Source organism: Rhipicephalus microplus, chromosome X (assembly GCF_043290135.1).
Source record: "Rhipicephalus microplus isolate Deutch F79 chromosome X, USDA_Rmic, whole genome shotgun sequence".
NCBI lineage: Eukaryota > Metazoa > Arthropoda > Arachnida > Ixodida > Ixodidae > Rhipicephalus > Rhipicephalus microplus.
This window is the reverse complement of record NC_134710.1, coordinates 257,476,728-257,489,082: the sequence shown is the minus strand read 5'-3', so window position 1 is coordinate 257,489,082 and position 12,355 is coordinate 257,476,728. Positions and strand designations below refer to the sequence as shown.

Here is a 12,355-nt window from a genome sequence, read left to right as displayed (position 1 = left end):
CTGGACGAAGTTTTTCGTACATCCATTCATATATACATGCAGCACAAAAATATAATGACACTAAGTTGTACAACAACTGCGTAAGGTTATGCTTGCAGACAAAAGTTTCTGCACATGCCACCCACAATGCAAAGGACAGGGTAATGCAGGTACTTACTAGTATATTTGATTACACATGCAATGCACAAAATACACTTAGGATGTGCTTCCAAGTGAACAAAAGGACATGACATGAAGATGGCACTGAACAGTAAGGGTAGCTTAAATAACCATTAAAATGCAAAAACAAAGAATAGCCACACTTACAGTAGTGCAAGAAACATCATACATTTTACCCAAACTTTTCTACCAGTACTATCTAATGCTAGCTGCAGCAACATGCATTCCAATGCTTCGGCTACCACACTTCTGTGAGCTTTGAATTTTTGTCATAAGGAGATAGTTTTTCTTTTTCATGAATTGAGACTCTAGTTCTTAAAAACGTGGTAAGGAGTTTGTCCAATATGCAGTGGCATGTATGGATGCAATTGCCCGAGTAGAAGGAACTTTGAATGGTACTCTGAAGTTTAGATGCAGAAACTCTGTTTGCAATCAATGCATCTTCATTTAAGTGCACATAATTTTCAGCAGCCTCTATTAACTGCAAAACAGCTGGTGATGGGACTGTCAATGCCGGCTTCTCTTTGTTGTAGCACTTCAGCATTGTGAGCTTGTTGCCCTCAGCTGAGCTTGTGATCGCTTCAACACAAGCTTGACAGGAGTTTGCCTTCTTCACTTGTGCAACAATATAACCAGCAAGGTACTCCAAGGATTCATGTTTTAAGTCTTGAATATCAAGGAGGCCAGACGGACGAACAACGTACATTTTGCTTTGATTCGGTTCGTTGTCAACGGCCATGCCAGTCAAGAGAAAGCAGTCTTCTTCAGTGTAGCTGGCGTCCTTACTTGGCCTCAGAAACTGGGCCATCGTAGCAGCTCGAAGCGAAAAACTTGAATTCAAGTACACGAGGCACCGGGTTCTTACACCTTATTGAGAGAAAAGATTCTCTAGGGCATCTTTGCCGAACCTGCTCTGGAGCAGAAACTTGAAGTTGTACTTTTAAGAAACAGTGCCTGCAGTTGCAACACTGATGTCGCTAGGATAACGCCAGTCTGCACTGGTTTCCAGGTGGCTTTTTTTTTTCATCCCCAATATATATTTTTTCAAAAAGTGCAATTGTTTCTTCAAGAAACTGAAGGGCCTTTCCATACTGAGCATCATCAAAATGGCTCAAAGCCAGTTTTGTTGTTCTGGAAGTCATGAGTCTGAACCATCGAAACATCATCTCAAGAAACGATGCAGTTGTCAAGGCTGGTTTATCTAATGTTCCTTTATCTACAAGCAAGTGTACTGCAGCATCAGTGTCGCTGTTGATAAGGCTGAATGCTGGCCCCATCTTCATTTTATCATAATGGCTGGGGTCAACTGAAGAAGGCTTCAAGTGGGGAGCTAGCTTTAGCCCTGCATTGCTGTCTATCTCGACAAGCTTCTTTGTAGGCTCGATGGATATTTCATTTCCTGGCAGATTGCTTTTTTTCACTACTTCTTCGGGCAAGTATATCTTCTGGTCATTAGTTAAGTGGCTTCTCAGGTTCTTAAGGAGATGAGGAATGTCAGCCATGAAAAAAAGTTGCCTAGATGCATCACATGGGTGGGGACACGAGGTTTTGCGCTTGCTGTGCTTCCCTACAATTGTACCGAACAGTTTCCAGACGGCTTGGTTCCCCCCTCCATTGTCTGTCACCACAACATCTACTTTCAGGGAAATTGTCTCACATGCTGTTATGATGATAAGGATTATATCCTTAACTGTTTTGGCATGGAATGAATTTCCAGTCAAATGGTAAGCAACTGTTTGCTTCCAGCGGGTTGTTATCCCACCGAGCATAAATACCAGCCCATGAGTGGCCAAACAGTCGAGTGGCAGTGTTCCGTCTGCAAGAGGTATAGTTGGGGCTCCAAGCACTGTTTCCCGAGGATGGGTTGTACACTAAGCCTGGTGCAAGCTGCATCTCATTGAGCATTAAAGTGGCGTGCCGCTCCTCTAGTGACATGAGGCTAATCTATGGAGTGGAAAGGTTTAGTTAGGCGATGCAAACAGCGGTGCTATGGTAACAAGACAGGTCAAGGATCATGGGCACCTGTCAGTGCACTTATCTTTAGTGGGAGAGACGCCATGATGTCCTCCAGCAAACCTGGTGTGAACTTGTACCCTTCCAAGTGACGATGTAGGGTGCGCTCTGTTGGCAGAGGTTTTCCAAGCTTCCTGACTGAGTCATAGCCACGTGCTCCACAGGAAAGTCTCATTTTCAATGCCATTATAACAGTCTTCTTAGTCCATCGAGTCCCCTGCATTGTTGCCATCTTTAGACATTTAACTTGGTCTTCATTCAAGTATTTTAGTCCTGCGACAAGGCGCTTATTTGCAGTTAGCGCCTGGAAACACTGCCTCTGAGCAAGTTGAAGCTTCCGTCGCGTCGCCTGAAGTTCAGTTTCAAGCTGGGCCACCCTCTTCTGTAGAGCTGCTTGTATCAAGTGGCCTGCAATAGTGCACTAAAATGAAGTCTTTCCGTCCAATTCTGTGCAACCACACTTTTCTTCTGGTTAGGTTCTGTTTGCCCCGCGGGATGCAAAATAACTTCTTGCCGTCTTCTGTCCGGTTTCGGCACCTAAACGCACAGCAACAAGGCATATCGGACCTTCCAGAACGAAATCACCACACAACGTGCATAGCGTAAGAGGCAATGCGAGCGCTCTCCTCCCGGAGCGCGGGAACCTTCATGGCGGAGCAAAATTATGTGTCACAGATCAGCCTATCGCGGGCGCCGTCGGCTTCGTAAAAGCTTTTTGATACTTTTGAATTTATTGCGGGACTTTACGTGCACTGAGACTGGCGCGCTGCCGCGCGGGCCGTCAGAGCAGACACATGTTGACAGCCCAAGCAGAACGAAACACTCCCCTTACGTTCACTAGCACATAGTTTATCTGAATCATGAACTGCTGCGTAGTCGATTGTACCAACAGGTACACGCCATGTCCTGCGGGAACGAAGTTTCAGAGCTTCTCGACTTGTTCCTGGTTTATTGGGCAGCGAAATAAGTGCATCACGGCTGTGGGACGTAACAAGTGTTTAGTTCACATTTCCTCTGCCGTCTCGCATTCTGCTGATACATGCTTGAATAGGTCTGAGACACCCTCTGCAGGTGTGATGATCTTGCGTGATGTTCTTGACACGCCCTCTGCAGGTGCGATGATCTTGCATGACGTTCTTGACACACTCTCTGCAGGTGCGATGATCTTGCATGACGTTCTTGCTGCCATAAAGCTGATGAGAAAAAGTAACGCATGCAAGAAATTTTATTTCAGATCAAGGCTGATGGAACGTTTTAATGGACCTTAATAATCACTACCTCGCCGTGTACTGTTCGCAGTTTTGAGAAATGCAATGCGAGGTCAATTAGTGCTTTCCTGAGTTGATGGGTCCATCAGTGAAGGGGTGAACTGAGTTATGTAGCGTTTTACCGTAAACACAAGTAGCCACCCAGCAGCGTATGTGCACTCTATAGGATCAAGCTAGTACGTCAGTTTGTCCCGCGCCTCAAGCTCTTAGCATGAGCTGCGGGAGCGGCGAGGTAAAGACTATGACCATGATGAGCGACGATTATGCTGCAACAATTTCAAGCAAAGCAATTCGCAAGACTCGGTAGCTGAAAATCGCCGTGGCACGACGCCACAACAAACGAACACGTCAGTTTCTACGGCGAGTGGCCGTGAAGCCATAAATATTTCTAAACGCTCTGAGGATTTTGCAAGTACACGGGTAGTGGGCAAGCACTGATAATAATCTAAGTTCGAAAGAATGACAGCTTGCCGCGATAGTTATGCAGCAAGCCTCCTGCATTACGCACACTTGACACTCGCATTTAGCCTTCATTCCTGGTGACGGATAGCAAAGCGCTCACTAACGCAAAAAACGTGGCTGCTTTCGTGAAGGTTCTGCCATTTATTCATGGTGGCATCACGGAAGATTGTCCCCCTGCAATATCTTTAAATTCTGCTCGAAGCACGCACTAACCTGCCGGCCACGGGCGCTTGTGCCACCATAGCTATCAAAGCAATTAGGCGCTGCTGTCCGCTGTGACTCTCAACGTTGCGCGCCCGCCACACCACACAAGTGGCGCAGCATGCTCCTTTCAAGGCGCTCTGCCCCCTATAGGTTCCGCATGGAGTGTAAAGTGTACAACTTAAGAAAGCAGGGGAGCGCCGCCCAGATGACCGAAGCGCAGCAGTCAATTTGCTCCGCGGCTTAAAATATAGTCCCACTCAAAAAATTGTGACTGCTTCTAAAACACGTATTTGGCGGTATAAATAAAATTTGTGTATCGTGATGAGTGCTTTCGTAAAACTGTAATGATGGAAATGCTACAGCACATGCCGGATCACATAGCGACAGCGCATCTAGGCACGTTATACACGAGTGCCATCTGGCAATTATCTCCGAAAACGAAGGCGTGCGCGACCGCGGAGAAAGATGCGCGCCAGTCACGGAGGTGATAAGGTGTAGAATGCAAAGCGACGGGCACGTGCCACCTCCGTGCCGTCGTAGCAAAACGTCAGAAACACTTCTGGAGCATTGCGTTGCACTGTCAGAGCAGCTCGTTAAACGCTACAGTCCTTCGAGTTACTTGTGTGTGCCTCTTCTAGTATAAAGGCAGACATACAAAACATAGACATGTTGTTATGGCGCCTCAGATATGCACAATATTTGCTTTTTTAATTGACAATCGCACAACTTCGAACACTAAACCTTGAGCAATATTGGTGGCCGCTGCGGATGGGGTTGGCCGTTTAGTGCCATTTGAGGTATCGTTAGGGTGGACAAACGGACAAATGTACAGACAGACAGACCAAAATTTTTTTGTCGAAGGTCCCCAAGAAAGACTATCATCTTTAAAAGCACTCCGTGCCTTCTACAACGCTGTGCGTCGTCTGCTATGGAGCAAGATTGACGGCACCGGGCGTGTAATTGTAAAGCAGTCGCTGGTTTCATAGCATAAGATTTATGTGTACTTTTTGTGTTTGCACAATCTTTTTTTTTTTGCGAACCTGCAATCTCGTGAGTTGGCGCACGGCATTCCGTGCCAGAGTTATTCAATTATGAGTTGGAAACTGCGTTCCAAAATCCGGACACGCAGTTAGCCCAATTTTTTAGGAGTTAGCTGTTGTTTGCGCCACCTGGGAGTGCCAACACAAAATACAAATAATGCGTTTAATAGTGGGCGTGCGGATCAAAAGGTGGCGCGACAATCTGCTCACTCCCGACAAGGAGGCCAATGACGTGTCCGGATCCTGATAATGATTTTGCTCCATCACTTCGCCTTGTCCGACGAGAAACGCAGGGGCACAGTACACAAACACACCCGCTGCTCACTGTAGATACCAGGCTTTGGGAAACTCTCCGCGTCGTAACTTCACTTAGGCTAAAATAAAACGCCATGAAACAAACACGCACGATGTTTGTTTGCATCAGTATGTCGCCGCGGGATCCTGTTTCCAGACGAAGCGCAGCGTAGCGTCACCGATGTTTGCTGCAATCTATCTTCGCCGGCTCAAGGTTCAGAACACACGTGGCACAAATTGTGTGTCGTAAGCTCACAATAATATTTCAGGCATGACAGACCACCACACATAACTAGAATTCACTCGGACAAAGGAAGACGCACACAGCCAATCGGACTCGACCCATTTCGAAGCGAGCACGGCCAGGTTAGGTATGTTTTCCATCGTCTGGGTCAGCGGCTAGAGTGTAGTTCGGCACATGACGTCACCTGAAGTGCGCGTCTCTTGGTGGAGGCTCGTGTACATCTGCCTTTGAGGGGAAAATGCTGCTGCCTTCTTAAGCTGTACCCGGCTATAGACCACCTGATCTTCACCATGATTATTTATGATGTAATGCTGGCAAAGAGATAATTTAATATCAGTCCTGTTAAAAGCCTTCAAAATTATTTCGACGCAAACCTGGACCACTGTTCTTGAGTCACTGGACAAATTTTCTAGTATCGCATGTGTTTTCTGCGCGCTGCCATGTCTCTTCCAACTGCATTAGGGTTCGCGCGCACTGAAAGCTTTTAGCATTGGCACAATACTTAAGGGTATTTTGTCGCTTTTCTAACGCGCCATGCAGATGCGAGGAAGTATACCTTAAGATCAACTGACTGTCACCTGAGAATCTCATTTATTGCCGCATTCCGTGCGAGGAAAAATGCTGTAAAAGAATGCTCTACGTGACTGCATAGAGTTGATCGCAAAGAATTCGCCCGCCTACAAGAACACTCATGCAGTAACTTACGTGAAGTTTGCTGGAAATAGTCCCATGTGACAGGATATTTCACCTTATCCGTTCGTGCTGCTTAGTGATTGAACACTGAGCAGAGTGTGCAATCACTGAGCAGAGCGAATCACTGAGCTCTGCTCAGTGATTCGCTCTGCTCAGTTTTTTGTCAGAGGCAGCTGGTGAGTGCAGCAGCGCAGTCGTTCTTGCGAGCGTTCGCGTAGCTTGTACGTGTGATCAAAAGTGAGCGCGACAAAAATTTAACTGCAAGAAGTGTCGTGCGCAATGTCAGCCTCACTGGAAGACTACACCACAACACTCTGCCGGAGAGAGCTCGAACAATACGAAGAAGAGACGAGAATTTGCTGAGTGGACCAATTCAAGCTTCGTGCGGGCGACTGTGTAAGCGACGTGGACTTGTGTCTGCGTGTCGACAGCCCCGCTATTCTCGAATTTCTCGTTCCGAGAACAAGCTTGATTACCTGGGAGTGGTTGAAGTGGAGAAAGGCTCTCTAGGGCCACAACTTTGTGACGAGGGGCTAGGGGGGGGAGTCGTGGGTGAAAAAGTTGCTGCCGATATCGTGATCGTCATCACTCAAGTAAAACATGTTAAATTATTTGATTTTTCCGTAGGTGCTAATTTTTGTTCCTGTCCAGGTTAACCACTCTCAGTGCGTTTAAAAGTACCCCGTTGACTTATTGTTCAAAGAGTGATGCCGAGGTCTCTGCCACGCTCTGCATATGCCTGACCGGGAATGGCGAAGCCTGCTCCCATCTCACTGCACTGTTATTCTGCATGGAGTATGGCACGAGAAGAGCGCTCCTCAATTTAACACGTCTTACTTGAGTGACAACGATAACGGTGTCCGCGGCGGTTTTCTTCACTCACGGCTTTCACACCCAGCTGCTCGTTACAAAGTTGTGGCCCTCGAGGGCCTTTCTTGAATTCAACCGCTCCCGACTAATCAAACTTGTCCTCAGAACGAGAAATTCATGAATATCAGAGCTGTCGAAGCGCGGCCTCAAGTCCGTGTCACTTATACAGTCGCCCGCATGAAGCGTGAATGGCTGCACTCGGCAAATTCTCGTCTCTTCTTTGTACCACTCGAGGTCTTTCTAGCACAGCGATGCGGTGTAGTCTTCCAGTAAGGCTGACATTGTGCACGACACTCCTCCTTAAAGTTAAACTCGATCATGCCTGCAAGCTATGCCAACGTTTGCAAACACGACTGCGCTGCTGCACTCCCCAGCCACCTCTGACAAAAAAATGGCTGCCTAGCCAGAGTGCACAGCGTCGCCGCCGTTCGCGCAAGCCCCCTATTGGGCTGGTTAGAAAAGCTGAATGTGTGACATAAAAATATAACGTGAATTATGCGGTTTAAGCTTTTTTTTCTTATCGGCCTAATATTATAAACACTTCTCACGCTCTCAAGTTGCTCATGTAAACGTGGAACACTGTTTCTTATGGGAATTTATTGCTGGGTTGTTGTGGTTCGTGACACTTCCAGTAGGTAATGCACGTTTTCAACTGGGATGCTGTTTTAGCATATGCTTTGAAAATTTTTGAGCTATGCTATTTTTGACCTATAATCTAAGAATTACTGTGCCGAGAAAGCTGTTATAACCTCACATGATGAAAAAAAAAAAGTTGCAATCGAACCGAATCCAGCTGCTTGTGCGCTGCCGACATGAGAAGAAAACTTTTATGTCGGAGCACAGCAACATCTCAAGCACACGCCTCATATTGTTTCAATTAAGTGCTGTTGGTCAGTTTTTAATCGCCTATTTTTCTACAAATACGTTAGCAAATGACAATGCATTCGCAAAGAAGATGCGGTGGTAGCTACCGCTTGTCAAGTGGCCCATACGTTGGGCTGTTAATATTCCAAACCGAGACGTAAATATGTCAAGCACAACTTTCAATTACCGTACACACACCACTCCTATTAAACATATCAATAATCTAAACAGCAAGTAGGGTTCACGAGCAAAGTATTATTCAGTCTTCAATCAATGGACGCAACCGAGTGCCGTGTAGTGAGCCTGAACACAGATGGCCCATTTAGCACACCGCAAAAGTAAGCACAGGCACGCGAGTTTCATGTAGTAAAGAAGTAACTAGCATCTTGTGTGAAGTCACTGAACACATTTGCCTGCATACATAGCGAACACAACCGTGACGAGAAACGAGACTGATGAAGTCATGGAGAGTTAGCGAGGACATGGCGTCACTTGCCTAACATTACATTAACAACCACCCCGCTTACCGTGCCGTTCATTGAAAAACACGGATAACTGGAAATTCTTTTCTAGTATTGCCTTGAAGATACACACGCACGTATACCAGTTCCGCCGAGAACAACATGGCATGCACTGTGAAGTGAACCTGAACAGTGACTGCATATTTAGCAGATTTCAATGTAGTACAAACACAATATTCGCTTAGTGTAGAAGTATATGGCGTCTTGTGTGAAGTCACTGAACACGTACACCTCCGTACCGAGTGAGCACGTCCGTGACAAAACGAGTCTGACGAAGCCATGATGGCTGTGAAGAGAGTTTGCGAGTACATGACGACACTCGCCGAACACTACAATCACAAGCACGCTGCTTACTGCGCAGTTCATTCATAACCATCGATGACTCGAAATCACTTCTAGTATCTTCTTGAAAAAACATACACGCATGTTCCAGTTTAGGTGAACGTAACAAGGCATCGAGGCGGAAAGATCGGTCTACTCTCCAGGCATGCTAGCAATGCTCCGGACAGCCTGGAATGAATATGGCCGCCGCCACTCAATGTTGCCCGTGTAGAGCCTCCCTTTGCGGTACTCTGAAATGTTTTCAAGTGACTCTAGTGGTATAAACATCAAAGCACCACCTTTTGGTATTCCTAGTTTCACATGGTACTGATTTCCAGTTGAAGCAGTGAACACAATTTTGAATTGCCATAGTGGCTGGTTCTAGTCCTATTTGTTATCAGGAGATTCACATTGTATGTAAACATTAAGGCATCAGCTATGTACACCAGCTTTCTCTTGTAATGTCTCACCCCCACTCTGTTTTGCCTTCATAACACTTAACAATTGGGCGTGTATATAAGAACTGTTGGCCAGGATTTCATTTTGCATTGACCTTTGTTAAGGATTTGAGCTGATGTTCTAGATTAAAAATTCTTGTGCTACTTCAGTTGTCATCATGTGCAGTTTTAAACTGTCTTGTTCAAGAAAAATGACTCCTCTCTTTTGTCGTTGCCACTCAGGTGCGGAGGAAGAAACTGTCTTGTTCAAGAAAAATGACTCTTCTTTTTTGTCATTGCCACTCAGGTGCGGAGGAAGAATGTCGTCAAAGACTTTGTCTCAGTGGCTGGGCTGCTACATGTGACACACCTGGTGGTCTTCACCAAGACCGAAAGGGCCATTTACATGCGACTAGCAAGGCTACCTCGTGGGCCCACACTCACTTTTCGTGTTGAAAACTATGCTCTGGCTCGTGACATCATTTCAAGTTTAAAGAAGCCAGTCACATACACACATCAATTCAGCTCTCACCCACTGCTGGTGCTGAATAACTTCAGTGGTGAAGGCATGCACTTTAAGCTTATGGCCTCCATGTTCCAGAACATGTTTCCATCAATTAATATACACACGGTAAGCAAAAGCTGTGTGAATTGTACGTTTGTCCTTCTTGCTTTGCTTTTGTGCTGCTTTCTTCGCTTTTGATGCAGTTGTATCAGAAGTGGAGTAAACAATACACGATCAGACTAGTTTGATTGAACCCTTTATCAAATTAAAGCACTAAATTCACATACCAAGAACAATTTTAATTCCCCCTCCCCCTTTTTTTAGGTGAAACTGAACACTATAAGGAGATGCCTCCTCCTGAATTATGATTCAGTGGACGAGACTATTGATTTTCGCCACTAGTAAGTGTAACATTTCTTTTCAATGCTTAATCTGTGCTGAGTACATGCATTCATTTTATGGCAGCTAGTTACGCTCCACTTTATCCACGCAGCGTTTCCTTACATGCAGTCTATATTGGGCATGATGGGGTGTTTCTAATGTTGGAGTAGGAAAGATGCGAGATGAGTGATGTAAAAAATTGTGAATAAGTGTTCTTTATGTAGTTGCATTGATATTGCGAAAATGGTATAAAATAAAACTATCGAACTTCAGTGATACATGGGCAAGGGAGCTATGAAAGAGGATGGCCATTCCTTTCCACATATTTATGTTTTAATCTTTTTAATAAACCCCTAGCATCAAAAATGAAAAATCGAGATGTTTATGCTGTTTATTGTCCTGTATATGTGGACATCTCTGGCCGATTCCTAGAACAGTGTGGACACTTGAAGTTATAAGCGAGGTTGAAGGGGGTACACACACGGAATTTTATAGTAGTGGCAAACCTTTCCTTCAAGATGTTTTAATTTGGTTTTAAAGTAAGTGTGAGTCCTAATGTGAGTCGGCAATGACAGTGCCGGCAATACTATTAAGATAGGGGTCTCTGACATGAAGCAAGTAGAGCAAGTATTGTCAACGTGCAAACAAGTTTGCTGAGTACACAATGTCATGATGGCGCCCGACGGGAACTATTGTTCTTCGCCCGCTTTGCTCTGTTGTCGGGCTGCTCTCAAGGTGAATCTTGCTGCTTACACTCGTGCCATTTTGAGTACTGTAGCAACAAATGTTTTCTTTTTCTAAGAGGGCACACACTTGACAGTGAAGTTGCTGCGTGGCAGGCAGTTGTGTTGCATGTTATTTCAATGTATGTAGAAATTTTGGCAGGAGGAATAGGGGTGTCGCACGCAACTGGTACCTCAGCAGTACCTACCTCAGTTCATTCTTTCCTGCTCATGGGGCCCCAATAACTCTAGTCCTGATTCAAAAAGTGTACTCTTAACATACTGCCGCAGGTCGCGGGATCGAATCCCGGCTGCGGCGGCTGAATTCCCGATGGAGGCGGAAATGTTGCAGGCCCGTGTGCTCAGATTTGGGTGCACGGTAAAGAACCCCAGGTGGTCGAAATTTTCGGAGCCCTCCACTACGGCATCTCTCATAATCATATGGTGGTTTTGGGACGTTAAACCCCACTAATCAAATCAAATCAATCTCAACATGCTGAACATGAAAGCTTGAGCTTATGTGATGTAATAGTACTACACTGCGGTGGGGCTTTACTTTATGATTTAAGGTAGACGTGTTGAAGTACTGTATTTATTTGCATAATTTGCGCATATTTTTTTGCGATTCTGAGCCTGCGAGAAAGGGGGTGCACAAATTACGCAGGGTTTTCGCGAACCCATACAAAATAATGTGCAATAGTCCTAACGCACGAAGTATATAGTCTATACATCGTGTATATCGCGTGAAGCAATAGTCCTAACGCACAGAGGACCTAAGTGTTCGCACATAATTGAAAGGTCCTTCTTCAATGGCAGGAAACTTGTATCGCAAGAGAACAGTAAAAACATAAACGACGCATGGCGAAACCTAAACTTTTGAAATCAACCAAGCCTGCGTTGCAGTGCGGACGCAGTGAACGAGGGGAACAGTTGGCGCGACAAGCCCAGCAGGCCCATTTCACACCTCCGGTGCCGAAAGTTGTCCGTGCCATGACGCGAGCGTGCATTCACAGGGTGGTAGAGAAGGAGAGATAAAGGAGGACAAATGCTTGAGCAGTACCGGCGACCTGTCAACAAGTTTGAGTGTAGTGCATGGTATTCTAAGGACCCAAGTTCGGGGGTACTCTTCGGAAGAAGTGACTTCGTACTCGCAGTTTGTTTGACTCGCACGCCTGCTCGGCGGGGCGCGTGTCCGGCGGGCCCGTCGACATGTCTACAGTCTCTTCCTTTGCGTGGCAGCGAGCTGGCTCGGGCGGGTCGGGGAGTGCAAAGTATGCGAGCAAATATTTTTTTTCCTAAAGCTGACAAAATATTAGGGGTGCACAAATTATGAGATAACGTACATTATACGAGTGAA

At 45.8% G+C, this 12,355-nt stretch overlaps 1 protein-coding gene across 1 annotated transcript in view; it reads left to right on the top strand.

The window, feature by feature from the left end:
- The window catches only part of ppan (Brix domain-containing protein peter pan), a 58,513-nt gene that overhangs the window by 3,474 nt on the left and 42,684 nt on the right, over positions 1-12,355 (top strand). The window contains exons 3-4 of the mRNA XM_037414124.2: positions 9,698-10,021; positions 10,220-10,296. Of these exons, the coding sequence (XP_037270021.2) occupies positions 9,698-10,021; positions 10,220-10,296 (401 nt within the window). The remainder of the gene's footprint in view (positions 1-9,697; positions 10,022-10,219; positions 10,297-12,355) is intronic.